At 35.7% G+C, this 19,351-nt stretch overlaps 1 protein-coding gene across 2 annotated transcripts in view; it reads left to right on the top strand.

Moving 5' to 3' along the window:
• NCKAP1 (NCK associated protein 1) overlaps window positions 1–19,351 on the top strand; it is a 62,838-nt gene that overhangs the window by 20,979 nt on the left and 22,508 nt on the right. For both annotated transcript variants that reach the window (XM_050899806.1, XM_050899807.1), the window contains 18 exons: window positions 3,064–3,156; window positions 3,349–3,405; window positions 4,425–4,567; window positions 4,653–4,743; window positions 6,914–7,051; window positions 7,786–7,834; window positions 8,320–8,476; window positions 9,089–9,145; window positions 9,680–9,776; window positions 10,002–10,108; window positions 11,286–11,418; window positions 12,936–13,017; window positions 13,466–13,524; window positions 14,329–14,474; window positions 14,955–15,087; window positions 16,846–16,965; window positions 17,273–17,412; window positions 18,653–18,784. In XM_050899806.1, coding sequence (XP_050755763.1) covers window positions 3,064–3,156; window positions 3,349–3,405; window positions 4,425–4,567; window positions 4,653–4,743; window positions 6,914–7,051; window positions 7,786–7,834; window positions 8,320–8,476; window positions 9,089–9,145; window positions 9,680–9,776; window positions 10,002–10,108; window positions 11,286–11,418; window positions 12,936–13,017; window positions 13,466–13,524; window positions 14,329–14,474; window positions 14,955–15,087; window positions 16,846–16,965; window positions 17,273–17,412; window positions 18,653–18,784 — 1,934 coding nt within the window. The remainder of the gene's footprint in view (window positions 1–3,063; window positions 3,157–3,348; window positions 3,406–4,424; window positions 4,568–4,652; window positions 4,744–6,913; window positions 7,052–7,785; window positions 7,835–8,319; window positions 8,477–9,088; window positions 9,146–9,679; window positions 9,777–10,001; window positions 10,109–11,285; window positions 11,419–12,935; window positions 13,018–13,465; window positions 13,525–14,328; window positions 14,475–14,954; window positions 15,088–16,845; window positions 16,966–17,272; window positions 17,413–18,652; window positions 18,785–19,351) is intronic.

The raw sequence follows: 19,351 nt of genomic DNA, 5'->3' as shown, positions 1-19,351 counted from the left end.
GTTGGTATAATTTGTACTTCAAATTCTTTAAGAATAAATAAAACATTTATGTCTAACCAGTCAACAAGGCATGGTTAGCTATAGTGAAAATAATCTTTTGATGCTAGTAATGGTTTAAGAGTTATTTCTTCAGCTTATCCTATTTTAAAACTTTTGTTGAATATTGGAAACAGAAATGTGTGCTGATAAATGGAATTGCAGGCTAAGGAAAAAAAAAGGCTAAGATACAAAACAATATAGCACCAGCTATTTCTAAACAGCTGTTAGGAAATTAGTAATGGAAAGTTTTGTTGCAGTGGGTGTGGAAAGAGCTACGCCCACATTCCTGAGTGATAAAAATGCAAATAAACATCCAAGACCCTACATGCTGTAAACTGTGCTTTAAACATCACTGATCAGGCTGTGCTGTATGAATTGAACTGTTTGCACCATACTGATTTAACAGTGATTACAGTTGATATATTGTTTTACTTTGATACTAATATTTTAAATAAAAGTTTGCTGACACCTTCAACACTCAGAGCTCAAAGAATGATCCCCTTGACTCTGTACGGAAGTTTTAGCATCATTTAAGTATTTCTGGGAATACAGGTAACTAGTTAACAGTGCACAGCAGTGATTCCTTAGTTCTTGGTTCAGTGTAATGAATACCTCCCTGTATTCTCTTATTTAATGTACAGCTTCAAAGAATTTCTGAAAAAAGATGATTTCTTTGGCAAGCACAGTTCCCAGCACCATCTCCCTTTTTGCCATATCTCCCCACTTCATGTATTGTAGCCCAAATGTGTTGTGGCTTTGAAATTGTCATGTCCTCCAGGGGTGGACAGTCAGTTGCTATTTGTTATACCAAACATAGGTGTCGTGTACAACAACCTATGATCTTGATAATCTCCCTTAGCATTGCACCTTCTTTAGCGTGAGTTAGGATCACAGTAGGAAGAAGTTGTTAAAGCATATGTGCAGTTGTAATGCAAGTTTTGGTTTCATCGTCTTTCTGCACTAGAATTATTCTTATTTCTGAACAATAGCATGTGGTCTGTTCCTGAAAAATCATGAAACAACTCCTCAAATTCATCCAATTCACGCTTGTGTTAGTTGCACAGAAACAAACCCTATTTCTGCTTGGTGTTTTAAAAACAAATCACTTGCAATAAATAGTTTAAACAGCAGGGTCAGGATGAAGATTAACACCAAGCATCTTAGGTAATGAATTTTCATCGTGTGAGAAGTGCTGGCTGACGAAGCAGCCCTGAAAGTACAAAGCACTCTTTCCTCTGGGGAGGTCCTGAGTATAGATGCAAGTTGGCCCGAAGGTGTACTGGAACTGTGCAGACCTGCAGGAGCTCCAGACTCCGTGCGTGATGACGGTGGATGCTTCATTCTCTGAGCACAAGGCAGTTTAAGGTATACACTGGGAAAGGTAGCAGCAAATTCATACTCAGGATCAAAATAAAATTCATAGGACTTGCACTTGAAAACAGATTTTTGTACAGTAGCAGTTTAAATTGAAATAACCTATTTCCTAGTGCATGAGCTTATCAGGAGAAGTTACAAAATAAACACACATACTTGCACCCATTTTTCATTTAAGTCCCAGCTGGTGACTATGTGAAGAAACTTAAATATTATACAGGGCAGGCATTCAAAGTCAGGCCTTCAAAGTTAAATCCTTTGCACTGGTTTAAGAGTAGGCAGGAGTATTTTATAATGTAGCCATTCCAGTTTGCTCATAACTCTCTATATGCATGTCTTCCTTGGCTATAGTGGAAGTCTTATGGCTCAACGCTTCTAAAAATCATAATCGCCTCCAAAAATCCAGAGGAAAGAAGCAAAAATTGTCTCATATATGATATACAGTAGTGGTCCAGGCAGTCTGTTTTTTTAATTTAGAGGAATTTTAGGGCTTTACGTAAAAATGAGAACACAGAGCACAGCTCTATAAAGAGAGAGAGATGAAGAAGCATATTCAGTTCTAACCTTTCAGGAAAATAAGCTAACCAATTTGAAACAATTTATTTAATCTTTCTTACAATTGATTATTTTTGCTCAGAAGAAAATCCTATTTAACTTGATCAGTCTTTAATTTAAAATCTTGCAGCTTTTTGGAGGGCACTTCTTCATATTGTTATGACTGCTTTAACTCATTTCAATTCATGTGTCAGGAAGGAGACTTAAGTTGTAGCTGGATATTGCAAGTTAAATAATTGGATTCTTGGAGTGCTTTGAGACTGTAATACATAGATAAACAGAATGGCTGTTCAGTAACAGCTGGGGTTTTTTGTGTTCTTAATTGTAATTGTTTAAGTGATCTGTCTGGTTCCTCCAGAAAATTTTGAAAAATATGGAAATTAAATGATATTTCATTGTCTGTTTAAAAAATAAAAAATCCATGTGAACTGTTTTATGCCTTTGTATTCACATTTGCCTCTTCCATTTTATCCACCAGTGTCTAATGCTAGTGTTTTGCTTCTTTTTTTGTTTCTTTATTTTGTTGCTTTTGTTTGAATGTATTATTGTGTTTATATGGAACTGGTCAAAGAACCGTTACTGTATTTTATGTTTGTATCTACATTTTATTTTGCATGCTTAACGTGGCTTTGCCTGGATATTCTTTTTGGTAAGTTCAGAATTTAAAAGCATAATGTTTTTCTGTAGTAAAGTTTGTAACCTGCCACCTTTTTTTCTCCCACCTCAAGTAACATCATTATTTTTTTGTCATACTGATCTGTGCTCATGTACTGTTCTGCTTTTGCTAATTATACATATGATAACACTGTTTTCCTAACTACCCATTTTCATCTCTAGCTGAGCTAAACAATATGATGTTGGTACTAATGTGTACTAATTTGACTTTTATCTTCAAAGTATAGTTGGCAGCTGTTAAAACAATCTGTTCTGAGAACTCTGTGTGTATTTGAGACACACAGAACCTCAGTCTTAGAAAACCATGTTAAGGCTTCTTTGCATAGCCTGGTGGTTACTCTGCACTTCACAGGTATTATTTTTCAGCAGTCTTTGCAAGATCTTCTAAGAACAGTGTGCATGTTTATGTTTCTCTTTTAGCAACAGCTTGCTCAGCTCCAGAAAGAAAAATCGGAGATTCTGAAGAACCTGGCATTATACTACTTCACGTTTGTTGATGTTATGGAATTTAAGGTATGGTATTACAAGTATGTCAGTTGTTCTGTCACATCAGGTTTCTGTCTTTTTATTTATGAAATAACACTATATAATAGCTGAACTTGTAGCTGTGTTCTTCAAAAAAAAAAAATCAATCTCCATCACTAAGCATAGTAAAGTGATTTACTTAGATCTTTTAAAACTAAAGCTATTCCTTTGTTTTTCAAGGACCATGTTTGTGAGCTGCTGAACACTATTGATGCTTGCCAAGTCTTCTTTGATATTGTAAGTTTCTGTGTTTAAACTTTCAAATGCCACTTAAAAATGTTTCTAATCAGACTCCTGTGTGGTGAATTAGAAGGACTTGTTTATGTTAGCCCAAGAAACATGACATCTCTAGTTATAAATGCAAGAGAAATAAAACCACTGTAATCTTCAGATCTCTAACTTTTATAGTAGCTTCAAATCAGAAGATAGACCATTTTAAACAGGCTTCTTATGGACAATAGTAACAGCATTGTCTGTTACCTGACATACAGATCTTTCTGTAATTTTTGCTTTATTGCATCTACAAATTAGTCCTTAGGGTTTACTGTCATGTGTATGCTTAAGCCATGTGAGGCTCACAAGACAGGAATATTACTGGTGTCCACCTAAGCTATGTGAGGAGATCACTTCTGGTGTCGGCTAAAACAAGTACAAAAGCAGCTAAAAGTGTTATATTAAAAAAAACCCCACAACTAAACCCCAAAACACCACAACCAAACACCAAAAAAACCCAAAACAAAACCTCAGACACCTTTTCCTTTTGGTTTCAGCTTGCTTTCTTAATGTTCATAATGTCACCTTGCTAGTTTAAGTCATTATTCTAAATTTGGCTGACTTAGGTTCATAATATGAAAGAGGAGCAGGTATATATCCTATGGAATGATGTTGCCAGGCCAGTGGGATATGTGCTAGCTTTTTACATTACAGAGTCTTATTAAAATATAATTCATAGGCAAGGCACTTGCTGACTGCTTCATAACATCCAAGAAAAGTTTTCCTATCTGTCAGCTAACCTGTGACACTTAAGCCTGGAAAGATTTATTTGCATGCTTGCTTCCATGAATGCAAACAGTTCTGGGGATTTGAGTGAATAAATTAAGATTATACAAAGTCTGTATGCAACCAGAACAAAAACGTTGTTCAAGACAGTCCATTGTATTTAAAAAAATGCTGAAAATTGGTGGGAAGGTAAGGAAAAAGTTTTATGCTTGTTTCTGTAAGTTTTAGAATGATAATTTACTGTTTTTTATCTCTAGACTGTAAACTTCGATTTAACAAAGAACTACTTAGATTTGATTATAACCTACACAACCCTAATGATATTGCTGTCTCGAATTGAAGAAAGGAAGGCTATCATTGGATTGTATAACTATGCCCATGAAATGACACATGGAGCAAGGTAAAAAGCTGTTGTATAAGAAATGTGTATTATAATAATAATAGTAACAGCTACACCTGAGTGAATTGTTTGTTGTTGCTTTTAGTGACAGAGAATATCCACGCCTTGGCCAGATGATTGTGGATTATGAAAATCCTTTAAAGAAAATGATGGAGGAATTTGTACCTCACAGTAAAGTATGTAACTACTTTTCACAGGCACATAGTAACCTTAATTGAGAGAAGCAGAGATAAAACAGTAAATATGCAAGAGTTTGTTTTGTCAAAGGCCATTAGGTATAAATTTTACAGGAGATTTTACTTATGATGGATGTCTGGGGCTGGGAATTGATATCCTATTAAATAACAGAACCTATAGAAAGACAGGTATGCTAAGACCCATTGGTAAGGTTCTATTTCATTCACTAAGGATTAGAAATTGGTTAAAATCAGTTGTGGATCGTCTGAGAATAGCTACATCTGTGTTCTGTTTTGGTTTGTAGCTTGAAATTAAGGCGATTCCTAATGTTTCTGTGACACCAGTTTTTTTGCTGGTTTACCATCCTAGATGAATGTGTTTTTCTGTTTTGTAACCGGAGGGTTTTTGCTTTGGATTGCCCTTAAACTGGAGATCCTGGAGATCACCACTACCTCTTTAATAATAGCTCCTATACTCAAAAGCTGACATTGTGTACCCTGCTCAGTTGATTTTACTAAGTTAAATGAACCCAATTCCTTTAGCCTTTTCTGTACAAATGTTTTGAAGCTTGCATTCTTACACAGCTGGTTGTGCTGCAGTTCTGTGATGATTTATCTAGGCTGTATTTTCATATGACAATACCTTGGAAAAGTGACAGAAGCCTCACCAAAGTCAATGTATATCCTGTTTATCACTTCCCGTTTGTCCACTAGGCTTGCTACTCTGTCAAAGGAAACCAGATTTGTTTGATCAGTACTGACCGACTGTTATTGATAAAGGTGTTAATTTCTAGGTGCTGGCAAATTGATTGCCTAACAACTTATTTTGGAATCTTTGGCAGGAGTTTAAGTTAAATACTAAGTTATTGCCTAAATTTTTTAAGGTTTGGGGGTTTTTGGTCCTGTTTTGAAGTCTAGGTACTGGTTGGGTTTTCCTTCTCTAGTCCTCTTGAGATTTTTCTTAATTTCCTTAGGTTTTTTAAGATAGTCACTAGAAGTTCAGAGTTTTCCAGCTGCTTCTCTAAGTGCTCTGAAGTGAAATAGTTTTGAATACTTCTCAGTTGTCTAAATCTGTAATCTTATTTTTGTTACACTTTGCGTGATTCCTGTCTTGTTAAAACTTATTTAGCTAAGGATCTCATTTGCAATTAATCTTTTCTTGCACACATTTTAGCAAAGATGCTTCACTTTTCAGTATTATCTTTGTTTATGCTGTTGTATTTAATAGTGGACCAATCCTTTCCCTTGAAATGTATTGTAAAGCCATTTTTCAGTCTGATTTTTGCTCTTCTGCTTATTCTGTGCTGGAGGTATAAATTGGGGTCAGGGATCCCTTCAGGCACCGTGCTATAGAAACACATACTTAGGTTGCACTCTCATGGAACTGCACACTTAAGTTGTCCTTTTATCATCTCACTACTTTGCAGTAAACTTGACAGTTGTTTAGTCCTTTAAATTAGCTTCAGCAGATGCCTCCCCCCCCCCCCCCCCCCCCCCCCCCCCAGTGACCTTCTCTGCTGGCATAATGCTTAGACCTGGCTCCCTGAGGACTCATACAAGCACCAGTATTGATGCAAAAGACAGGGAAAAGGCATAGGACCACACTTACTCGGATAAGCTTAATCTGCTATGAAGATGCTCCTGCAGACAGTATCTACTCAAAATAATTATAACTTGCTAGCAAAGAGGGAAGGACATACTAAATGAAGTGGCAGAGAAGGGAATAACACAATAATTGGCATGCTTGAATAAATAATTAACAGCTTTCAGTTGGACACGACAGATTTGTTGTCCCCTATTGATTTTTTTTTTTCCCCCATGTCCTCTAATTCTGAACTCAGAATTTTGTGACACCAATTAAAAAAAAAAGTCAAACCCTCATGCTTCTCTTCATCTTTCCCTTAGCTTGGAATAGTCTTTTATATGTGAAGTAAACTAGATGCAATGGGTTTTAACCTCAAGTTTAATTTCAGAACTAGTTCAGTAAAATGTTTTGATTATTGTTAGTAATACTGCTGAGAAAACAGCACTACTGATAAAATAGTGTCTCTTGTGCTTGGAGTATGGCAGTGTCAATACGCAGTTCACAAAAGGAGGTGAAGAACTTGAATATTTATCCAAGACTGAGCCTTGAGGACATCTTCAAACTAATCATTGGTCTCCTTTTTAGTCCCTTTCAGATGCTCTGATTTCACTCCAGATGGTCTATCCTCGAAGGAATCTCTCAGCTGACCAGTGGAGAAACGCACAACTACTGAGCCTTATCAGTGCCCCCAGTACAATGCTTAATCCTGCACAGTCTGACACAGTATGGCCCTTTTAATTGCATTATATGATAAAGTTAAGCAAGGTTTTCTGTAAGATGATGTGGGGGGGGTTCATTTTCTATTTGATTACCTTTACGTGGCTTTTAATCAGAGAAGTAAATAGGCTGGTTGGGAGAGCTGAATACTTTAGTGTGGGGGAAAAGTTTTCTCACGTTATTTAAAGCTTCTGTTGCATTAGCTCATGCCTTCATTTCCAGTATTTGATAATCAAAAGATGAAGGGAAGCAATGCTAACTTCGGCAGTGTAGAAGGAAAGAATTCTGTGTACTGTCTCAGATGTTTGTGGGCCAACAGACTGAAAATCAGAACTGATACTTCCTTTAAAGTTTTTACTGTAAGCATTTTTGCTCAGTTGTGATATGAACGGTCATTTTTCTGAAAGAATTCCAGCATTAAAACCTGTCAGGTTGTGATTAGTATACATCAACAGCCTTTTGTTCTTAAATATTCTTAAATACGATGTTTGAAACTAAACATTTGTCAAAATTTGTTCACTGTTTTGTTCAAGGTATTGGAGGGTATGGAAGGTGATTTAATTTTCAAACCCTCAGTTTCTAAAGGGATGAAACAGTGCCCTGTTAGTAATCAGCAGCAGTCTTCTATGATTCATCAGCATTGAAGGCTTTATACGTCCCTTTTTTCCCCAAAAGTACTTCTCATGAAATATATTGTCTTTTATAGAATTAGTTTGTACAAATTACTGTTTTTTCTACAGATGCCATGTGAATACCTCTCTCTGGATGCAATGGAAAAATGGATCATTTGTGAGTAAAATATTCTGAAACAGCTCATGGTTGTATTAAAAAAAACTAGTTAACATTTAAAAGACTACTTGCTTTTCTGTACTGTACAAAAGCTGTTGTATTCAAATTAGATTCTAGAGAACTTGATTAAATCTCATTTGTATGTATCATACTTTTACATGCAGTGAAGTTAGAATTCAGCATATGCTGCTGGAATGGAGTTTGTCATCAATTTATTCCAGACTGACTGAAAGTGAGGGCTTTAGTAATTCTGATGAAAATAGCTGAGTAGTATCAGCATTAAGTAATTCATGTTACAAAAATATAACAAAAATACCTCCATTAGAACAATGTGGGGTATTTTTTATATATAAAATAATGTTATCTATTAAACAGTTTATTAATGAACTATTTGAACTATTTAAGAGAAAATGCATAATAATCTCACTGTTCTCTTACTGCCTTTGCATCTGGTTTGTGACATACATCAATGTGAACTTTTGAAGTTGGATTTATTTTGTGCCATGGAATCCTAAATAGTGATGCTACAGCCTTGAACCTTTGGAAACTTGCACTTCAAAGCAGCTCTTGCTTGGCTTTGTTTCGAGATGAAGTATTCCATATTCACAAAGCTGCAGAAGACTTGTTTGTGAACATACGAGGGTACGTTTTCGTTCTCTTTTTCTCCTTTCAGAACCTCTGTTAAAAATGTATAATTTCTTGAAGAACTGTTTTGAAAACGTTACTTCTATTTCATACAAGTTCTGCTTAGGATAGTCAGTACACAAACATTTTTGCTTAGTATCTTGACTGTTTCTTTAATGCATAACTTTCAGGAGCCTGATTTCATAACCATCTTGGCTTTTTTTATCTCAGTTCTGAAAAAGTCTGGTGAATCAGTCTCTAAAATGGCAAAAGTTAAAATTAATGATCTCGCCCACAAATCTTAATCTGGTGAAGAGAAACGATGTGGTGAATGTAGTTTGCTTGAAAAACTGCAACTGTCTGCAACTCTTTCTGCAATGTATCATATGAAAACTCAGAAACAAAGTTGAGACCTCTGCCAGTGAACACCAGGAGCACTTCAGTAGAGAGCATTTTTGGTTTGGGTATCCAGTTTTGGCATCTAGCTCTGATGAGGGAAATAAGTCTTGTGTGAGCTTATTGCTGTATCCTGCTTGCTGTGACGTTGCAGCTTCTCTCCAGTCCCACTCAGCTCTGGCTAAATTGTGCTACTGATACTTATTACCATATTGGATTGTTTTCCACTTGCAGCTACAACAAGCGTATTAATGACATCAGAGAGTGCAAAGAAGCTGCTGTTTCACATGCGTAAGTGTCTTACAAAGTTTTCCTGACAGATTTTAGTGTTGGTTTTCTTAACAAAGTTACAGAGAATGTATAAACAGGATTTGTTGAATGCTGAATTAGTTGTGCATTTTCAAATGAGATCATGTACTGATTGTTCTTTTAAATCTGGATTTGCTTAATGCCATTATCAATTTAACTTCCCAAGTTTTAGATTAGTTTCTAGATTATCAGGATGGAAGCATTTAGTTTATTCTCCACTTTCTTTTTGTCTGATTACTTAATGTGAATGCAAATTAAATAGAAATGTTTTAGTGGAGTCAAATGCACATCACAGAGCAGGGGCAGAGAACTTGGGTTTTAAGTTTAACCGTACTTCGGGAATATACAGTGTTGGTGATGGGGATGCCAATTTTAATTGAACCACATCCTTCGAAATACTGAACTTTTGAAGATGGTATGATATGAGCTGCCTATGCTTGGGCTTAAATGTTTGGAAAAATCAATGTTCTGTGGTTAGCACAGTGGATGATGTCTCAGTTTGTTCTTTTGATGCAGTGGTTCAATGCATAGAGAGAGACGCAAGTTCTTACGTTCTGCACTCAAAGAACTGGCTACTGTCCTGTCTGATCAGCCAGGCCTGTTGGGTCCCAAGGTAATTACGGTTCTTATGTTTTGCGTTTATGCAGTCTCACAGTGTGTTTCTCAGTGACAATATGACATCTAGTTTGTTTGGGGGGGAAAAAACCCCACGCTTTACTCTGAGAGAAAACCTACTTAGGTTTTAAGATTCTTTGGTTTTAGAGACTAGTTGCCTCTTAGTGTGCACAAGCTGTCCAACTGTTGTATATAAAGCTTGTGAACAATTTTTCTTTTTCAGGCACTTTTTGTATTTATGGCATTATCCTTTGCTCGTGATGAAATTATTTGGCTTCTTCGTCATGCAGATAATATGCCAAAGAAGAGTGCAGATGATTTCATAGATAAGTATGTTAATTTTTAGTGTGATACCTTAAATATTTATGAGAATTTCACAGACAAAATGCATTTGAAGGCAAGGGAATCTCAGAAAAGGATGGTTATATGGAACAGTTGGGACTGTTCAGAAAATCTTTACCTGGGAATATTAAGCTTCCCATCAAAACAGAAAACTGGAAGTATTGTATTAGAAACTGGAGCACATCAGTGAAAATTCATTTTCTGCAGAAAATTTATTTATAAAATAAAAATATTTTATGAATGTTTTATGCATTTTTTTCCCTTTGAATAAGCAAAAATAAAGCTTTATCATGTGTCTTCAGTGTTACTGATTTTGCATTGAGTAAATCAATGGTGGAGTTTCCTTAAACTGTCAAAAAGCTTGATTTGTTGCTTTGTGGAATGTCTCCTGTATTGTAGCAAAACTGTCTTTTAAATCAGGTAAGATTTGTTTATGTAATACAGCATTATTGTCGTCATAAACAGAAGGTAAAAGTGAGAAATGGGATTACGAAATCTTATGAATGTGGATAGGCAGAAGGCCACTAGTTGTCTTTGAGTTGTTCTCAAGATTATTGAACACAAGATTGAACTGAAAGTCTGTGTATTGCCTGCAGGAGTTTAAACAAGTGACAATCACAAGGCCATTTCTAGAGCTGGAGTAGGAAAACCTTGCATTTTCTTCACTGGATTTAGGTGCTAGGGAGGGATGGAGGTCCCAGAGCCCCTCTGAAACAACCTGTGCAAGTATTTAACCATCCTCATGGTTTAAAAAAAAAAACAACCAAAAAAACCCCCAAAACCCCCCCAAAAAAACCAGTTGTTACAGTAGTATTTTTCAGATTTAACCACTTCTTAAGAAAAACATTTTTTCAAATTGAGCATTATAGAAGGGCTTCTTATTCAAAAACTAAGTGAATAGTTATACAAACCTTTGAGGATTACCGTGATGGTATCCTGCTAACTTATCTCCTGTTGAGTGAATTTTACCTTGCAGAGAAAATTACCTATGTAAACTCATTTTACAATGTGAACAAGTATTTTCACACAGAAATTACCTATTAATAATCGTTTTAAAAGCAAGGTATAGGAGGAAATCCCCTTGAGAAGCATTCCACTGATAGAAATTGGTTTTAATATTTTTGGTGTTTCATATTTGTAAGCTTTTCCTTGTCTTCTTGCCTAGACACATAGCTGAGCTAATATTCTACATGGAGGAGCTCAGAGCACATGTGCGAAAATACGGACCAGTGATGCAGAGATACTATGTGCAGTATCTCTCTGGCTTTGATGCAGTGGTGTTAAATGAGCTTGTTCAGGTATGGCAAGACTGTGATTCTGGGTTCTCAAATGCAAACTCTAAAAAGGGCTTTTTTGTCCAAAATGGCTTTATGAAATGCATCCTGGTTTGTGGATTTTGATGAACGTTATGGAATAAGATAAATTAACTTACTGTTTAATTCTGGGATTTAGAGTTGTACTTTTGGTTGCTATATGAATACTTAAACGTTATTAAGCAATGTTATGTTTAGAGACAGTGAAACAGGTACTGCCACTGAAGGAGCGTTGTGGAAACTTTTTCTTATTTAGCCTGACAAAGAAATGCTAGGCTTTCTGAACTCTTTCGGTTTTATTCCCTAGTGACCACTAGATGGAGCCCAAATTTTGTGACTAGGTCAGCTACTCGAACTTGACAAGTTTGTACTGTAAGCTTTTTTTTTGTTGTGTTCAGAAATTAATTTCACACTTCAAGCACTACATCAGTTACCAGAAGGTGGAACTTAGATACGCTACTGTTTATTTAAACGAACTATTTGAACAGTTTAAATACCAATTTGTATCACTGTTTAAATTATTAAATGTAACTGAATCCTTGGGTTTACATTCAGTACCAAAATAACTGTATCTGGGGCTTTTTTGCTTATAACTGTATATACTTACATGTTAACAGAGTTTTTTAGAGTGACAGAATTAAATATTTTTGACATTTGTCATCAATTCCTGGGAAATTATTTCCTAGATTTAGTGAATGACTTCTAAATGCTGTACAAGTGGCACAAGTGTTCTGTGTTTAGATAGGATAATCCTTAGGATCAAACTGAAATGTGGGAAAAAAATTGGCTTGAATTTTAGCTGTAATTAATTCATAACAGGTATCAAGCACAAGACTAGACAAATGATTGAGTGATAATTGGAATTTTTTCAGCCTATAGGTTAAAATGTCAGTCATAGCTGGAATTATGAGAAACTTCTGTATTGTATTATTTAATAGAAATATGATCTTATCAGTTGCTGAAACTGCTTTTTCATGAACTGTTGCGTTTTGTAAAATTTGAAAACTTGATAGCCCATCTTTCAGGTGGTATCAATCATTGAAGTCAATGTTAGTAAAAAACTGTTGAGAGAGGATTTTGTGGGAAGCAAATTGATGCTGACGTGGGCTCCATTATATCCTGCCGCGTCCAGATTTTCTTTGCAGACAGATCAGATGCCTGTAGAGGTCAGAAAAACGTTTGGTGTCTGAAGTATAACAGGAGAATGTTTGGTGTCCATTTTGTAAATGACTACAGCCTGGAAACGTGTGGGCACATTTACTGACAGATTTTTCCGTTTTGAGCAGATGTTGGTTTGAGCAAGCTTTTCTAGGTATTTGTCATCAACCAATGAATTAAAAAGTGAAAGTTGTTAAACAGCACTATTTGAAATATTCCATTGATTAAGTTACCTTGTGTAAATTTTTGTACATTTCAGAGTATAGCTGATAAATTGGGCATGGGTATTGACATTGTTTCATAAACCAAGTTTGAACTAATAATAGCAACAACATTTATTTTAGAATCTTTCGGTGTGCCCAGAGGATGAATCAATCATCATGTCCTCTTTTGTAAACACAATGACTTCACTAAGCGTTAAACAAGGTAAGTTTAAATGAACTTGGGAAAGTGGTAACAGAATGGCGGATTCTTCTGGAAAGCTTCATCACTTTTTGTTTCATGCAATCAGTAGAAGCAGATAACTTGCATAGACTGACTTGGGTGCCTTCTTTCTCTTTTGTTACAGTATCTGCTTCTTGTGGTGTGTCCCTTTTCCAGGGCAGCTCTATACAGATAGAGCTTTTGAAAAATGCTATTGGGAAGTAATCCTACCTTTTAATTTAGAAAGCATATTACACATGTTTTCATCTAGATATTTTAATTCCTATTAGCATGGCTGCGCTGGATTGAAATTCTTAGGTAAAAGCATGAGGTTCAGTACCCAAGTAATTCTTGAGTACGTTGGGGTTTTTTTAGAAGGTCTGATACAGTATATCTGAATTTGTAGTTGTTTTCCTAAAGGTTTTATGTTCTGTTTTTTTCCTTGATGCAGTTGAAGATGGAGAGGTGTTTGACTTCAGAGGAATGAGATTAGATTGGTTTAGATTGCAGGTAAGACTTTGTAAATATGTGTGACACTTTACTAACTTAAAACTAAAATGTTGAATAAAGTACTGCTCTGCTAGATTACTCTCACCCTGCAAGTGGATGACAGGCTATCTAAGAATAACCTACTCTTTTAAAATCAAACAAATACTTAAGCAGATAATTTGCTACATTTTGATGTAACTTTCTCTGCATTGCATACTTTTTGCATATCATGCTTTGGGGTGTTTATAACAGTTCGGAAATAGAATGTGTTGAGGATGAGCAGTTTGTTGGCGGCTGTGCACTGTACAGAGTGTGATTCAGTCTGCCCAGCCAAGGGAAGGTAGAGACTGTTCAGTGAGAAAATAATGTTCGGTGAGATCACTCCTGTGCATTGCGATAGCAGTGTCTTCAATTCACTTAATAAAGGGGGGGGCAGTACTGTTTAGACTGTAAATCAATTGTCTCAAGATTAGACAGACATGTTATTTTTATGTTTTCAAAATACACATTCTTTTTCTTGCTTTCCAAAACCTGATTGTTAAAGTGGGGGCTCACAAGTGCACATTTGTGTTTTGTCAATACATTTGTTCTACACTTTATCCGTGAATTGTCATATTCAAGTGACATTTGGAGACTTCATTGAAAGGCAGTTTGCTTTTCTTAAGCTATAGTGGAAAGATAAAATAGTCTGTCTACGGTCTTTAGGTACACAGGTGTCCTATGCATAGCATAATCAGTATTTAACATTTGTATTGGGCAATAGCAATGGAATTTGCAAAAAAGCAGCTGTAGATATAACATGAAATTTTTCTTGTGTCTTTCCAGGCCTACACCAGTGTTTCTAAAGCTTCACTTAGTCTTGCAGACCATAGAGAACTAGGAAAAATGATGAACACAATCATTTTCCACACAAAAATGGTAGATTCTTTGGTGGAGATGTTGGTTGAAACCTCAGATCTTTCTATATTTTGGTATGTTACTAACGTGACTGTAGAAGCTTTTTATTATTTAATGTTTGGTTTGTCCTTGCAAGTGTAATTTTTAAATAGGAAACTTTGTAGGAAGATAGGCCAGTGGGAGAATCAATTAGAATTTCTGGTTTCCATCAGAATTAGTTTGATAAAGGTATTTCTGAAGATCTGTCAGAGAGATTCTTCAAGCAGTCACATAATTGATCTGGGGTCATTTGCAGATTCCTCCTTAATACATTTTTGCAAAAGGTTCAAGTTTTTGCAGTGCCTTTGTGGCAAACATCAGAATAAAAATATGATGATAATAATAGAGATGCAAATAAAATGCATAAGTGAATGCAGAAAACAAACTTCTTTGAAAGCATGATGCAGTTTTTGGTATAACTACAAATCTGACACTAATAATTGATTTGTGTGAAGTAGACTTTATTTGCAGCAAAATTATGTATGTATTCCATTTAAATGTCTATTTCTGATCAGTTTTTATAGTCGTGCTTTTGAGAAGATGTTTCAGCAGTGTTTGGAGCTTCCCTCTCAATCAAGATACTCAATTGCATTCCCACTGCTTTGTACTCATTTTATGAGCTGTACCCATGAACTATGCCCAGAAGAGGTAATTTTTAAATATATTATCTTAGTTATTTTTATCTCTCATTTAAAGTAGAGAGGACTAGAGCTGAACACTGCAAGGTGTTTGTTATGGTAATATAAGATTCGAGGGAGGAGAGTGGTAAAAAGGGAAGTAAAACAAGTAGATACCTTCTTATGTGATTCTTCACCCATAGATCTCAAAATCCTTTTCTGAAGTGAGTAAGCATTATTATCTTTGCTTTAAAGAGAGATTAAACTAAGGTACAAAGGTTAGATGACTTTTCTGGGGTCGTTCAGGCTTAGATGCTAATAAATCCCATATACCTATTAAAACTTACAAGCAACAGTTTTTCTTTCAAATGGTTTATAAACTCATAGTTAGAAAAAGGAAATAGGAAGTTGGGAGTTCTGTATGGCTTTTTATAAATAGTGTTTCTTCAGTAAGATTAGAAAAAAAAAATAATCCTAAGTGATATACAGTACAATGCAAGCATTCATTTTGGTAAGAACCGGGTAATGCAAGCCCTCTTTGGTTAGAATTAGAAATGAAAAAATGCAGAGTGTTGCTTAAAGAAATGGACCCTTTGTTAAAGGAAGTGGTTTGATTCTGAGGAAATTCTTTCTATTTTTGTTGTCATGAAATAGATCCTTTAGTACATTTCCTGTATGTCCATTGACTTTGGAATTACTCCGGGGGTTAACTTGGCCAATTTTGTGTAGTGCTCATGAAAGTGTGTTTTCATTCTTAACAGTGCTCATCTGAAACAATTAGATTAATAGCATCTATTGTAATATGCACGATGTGGGTTTGTCTTATTTAAACATTAAATCCTCTTCTGCTAAACTTAATCTCAATATATGTCTATATCATTATTTTCCCTGTATGCTTTGCTTTAAACAGCTGCAAAGTCTATTTATACTAGACAACCACTAAAAAGTTTCCAGGAAAGCTTCCCTTCAGGACAAGAGATGTCTTTCAGAACAATTATAGTAACAGTAACGAATCAGTAGCCAAAGTCCACTGTACGCTAGTTACTGTGAATTCAGCTGCAGCAAGCACATTTTGCCACAGCCAGCAGAACTTTGAATTCAATATCTGAATTGTATGACTTGGTAACTATTATCATTTTGGAAAAATAATCTTCGCTGTACTGTGTACACTGTGTGGTAGTGTGGCTGTTAGGAAGTAAACAGTGGTGAAAGAAGGATTTCAGTGAGACAGAGGCTATGCTTGTGCAGATCCAGGGACAAAGGAACTGAATCCAGAAATTAATGCAGCAGGGCTTCATTATTGACTTTTTCAGTGGTATGAAGGACATTGCGCTCTTTCTATAGCTTGAGTTGCATGCTCTTTTTCTCCTAGAGTTAGTACTGGTACACATTAACGAAGAGGAGATGCACAGAAACCTTGAGTATTGGACACGTTAAAGTAGATTCGGTCCAAAATTAAACATGAAAACCTACTTTTAAAAATCTATTTTGCCTCCTTTTACAGAAAATGTTTTGCAAAATATAGTAAGCAAAATATTTTTAATGATAATATGCCATGACAGTGCCTTTGAAAATTTCATGGTTCGAGTTGCTTCCAAAAAAAAAAAAATTAAAAAAAAAAAAAATCCTGGAGCTGATATTATTGAGGACTAAATAATTTATTATTTCTCATATCCTTGTTATATGATTTAGTGAACTGTTATCTGCAGTACAGTGTGTCTTGTGTGAATATTGTAGGACTAATGGGAAACTGAAAATCAGACTTCCTTTTTTTTTTCTTCTTTAACAGCGACATCATATTGGAGATCGTAGTCTTTCCTTGTGTAACATGTTCTTGGATGAAATGGCTAAGCAAGCTCGAAATCTTATCACAGACATTTGCACAGAACAATGTACGCTGAGTGATCAGGTGAGTGTGGTTGTGTCTATTTTAATTCTCCTTCGAGATTTTTCTCTGTTTGACTTTCTGAATTTTTATGGTTCTATTTCCTGTTCACTTTTATTTTCCCTGGGTTTTGGGGAAGTTTTCTGTTCATAAAATGGAAGGTGATTTGAGGAAGACTTTTTAATACCAGAATCGTGTAGTTAGTAGTCAAAGGAAAAATGTGTTACTTGTGTGATGAAGTCTCCACCTGGACCATAAGCTTATTTTGTATCTCATGGCCGCTAAAAAAGTTGGATTTTAATTTGGAAAGGCTATTTCTTTTGTTTACTAGTTGCTGCCAAAGCATTGTGCCAAAACCATCAGTCAAGCAGTGAACAAGAAGTCAAAAAAACAGACTGGAAAGAAAGGAGAACCTGAAAGGGAGAAACCAGGAGTAGAAAGCATGAGGAAAAACAGATTGGTTGTGACAAAGTAAGCCACCTCTTCTGTTCCTTTCACCTTGAATCCCAAGTCAAAACGTGTTTTACATATTGAATGCTTCTTGCTTAGTTTATTTAAGTTTTAATTGACTGTAAATATGACAGCTTCATAGTTTGTGAGCATATGATGCTTCTGTAGCTTGTATAGAGACTGAATTCTGTTACATAGAGCAATAGGAATGTGTATCTCTTGAATTTGTCCCCTTGACTGTTTCCTTTCCTGAGCAGAAAGGATCCCCGTGCTGTAGCTAGGTTTCCTGTATAGTCCTATTAATTGTTGTGGAAGTGGGAGTCCAAGGAGTGGATGGCATCTTCGATTCTGCCTTGCTTTTAACACTGTTAACTAGCTAAAGTACAGGCTGGGCTGGAAGTTCTTGCTGCCGAAAGGCTGTTTGCTGCCTTCAGCTGCCGGGATGGAGTTGAGGCTCCAGTGCCTGTACCAGCTGGGGAAGGTTTCCTTGCTGGTGGCTACAGAAAAGTTGAAAACAGCAGCAAATCAATTACAAAACTAGAAAACCCACCTGAAAGAGATAAGAGGAAAGATTAATAAATACAGTTTGGGGTGTAAGAGATGATAGAGGAGGAGAAGGTAGAAGATAATTGTTAGGAGAGATCAGAGGGCAAGATGGTGGAGTGATAAAAGTATGAAGAGGAAGGAAGCTAAGAAAAGGAAACAATAAATGTTTAGTGTTGTGGCTGGGAGTGCCTCAAAACACACACTGCTGAAAGGGAAGAGGTTTTGCTACAGTTGCAACAGCCAAACATCAGAGAACTGTAAAGATTAGAGAAGTTGAGGGAAAAGAACTTGTAGTTTAAGATTCCCTCCCCCAATATTTTTAGGTTTTTAGTACTGGCTAGTAGCAAACATTCAGTTTTAGGTTTTTAGTCCTGGCTAGTAGCAAACATTGTTAGGAAAAAACCACCTTAACAGACTGTTCTTTTCAAGGGAAAAATATACTTTTTTTTTTTAATATATATAAATAAATACATATATCTCTCGCATCACTGTGTGTGATGCAAATCAGTATGCAGTTTGTAGGATGTGTTCTTACCCAAAATACTGTTTTTTAAATAAGCTAGAGAAGTGTCTCAAAGCAGAAAAAGATAATGAAAGGAAGTGTTAGAGCTGTACCTGCTTTTGAGGTGTCTTCCATCCAGTGTGTTTTCCATGATAATACATACTTTTGTTACATTAAATATTTTTCTTAATTTCTTGTTGCCTGTTCTTAAAGCCTGGACAAACTGCACACTGCACTTTCTGAGCTCTGCTTCTCAATCAATTACGTACCGAACATGGTGGTTTGGGAACACACGTTTACCCCAAGAGAATATTTAACGTCTCACCTGGAAATCCGCTTTACCAAGTAAGAAATATTGTAAAGTTAGAAGTATTCATGTACAAGATAAGTCTTTGCTGATTTGATGTTGGAAATATTTTATACTTACTACATAAAACCAGTTTTTAAAGGTGGATTGCAAAACTCCTAAGTCAAATTCCAACTAAAATGACAGTTAAGTTATATGTGCAGACATACACGATTGTTAGTTCCTATTTTAAAACAAAATATATTGAAATGCATATCACCTATTTAACAGCCTGATCCTGCATTCCTAGTCCTGTGTATTTTGTAGGAGTCGGTGACGCCTATTTTTAGGCATTTATAAAGACTGTCTTCCCACCATTCTTTTGCACGGTGCTGAATTGTTTCAAGCATTTGAGTTTACTGGCTTGCTGAAAGGAAATCTAAAAATCAGAACTCAAGACCTGAGAAAGTCAACTGAGAAGATATTTTAATTACCTTTTTTTTTCTTAAAATAAAAAGTGTTGCCACTTGATACTCCTGTCTGTTATTACCTTGATCTTCTCATTGTTATTTACAGAAATAGGCAAATGGCAACTTCTGGAGAGGACTTCATATTAAAACAGCCAG

This window comes from Gymnogyps californianus, chromosome 7 (assembly GCF_018139145.2).
Source record: "Gymnogyps californianus isolate 813 chromosome 7, ASM1813914v2, whole genome shotgun sequence".
NCBI classification, from domain to species: Eukaryota; Metazoa; Chordata; class Aves; order Accipitriformes; family Cathartidae; genus Gymnogyps; species Gymnogyps californianus.
The sequence above is the reverse complement of the archived record's forward strand: the minus strand, read 5'-3'. Positions and strand labels throughout refer to the sequence as shown.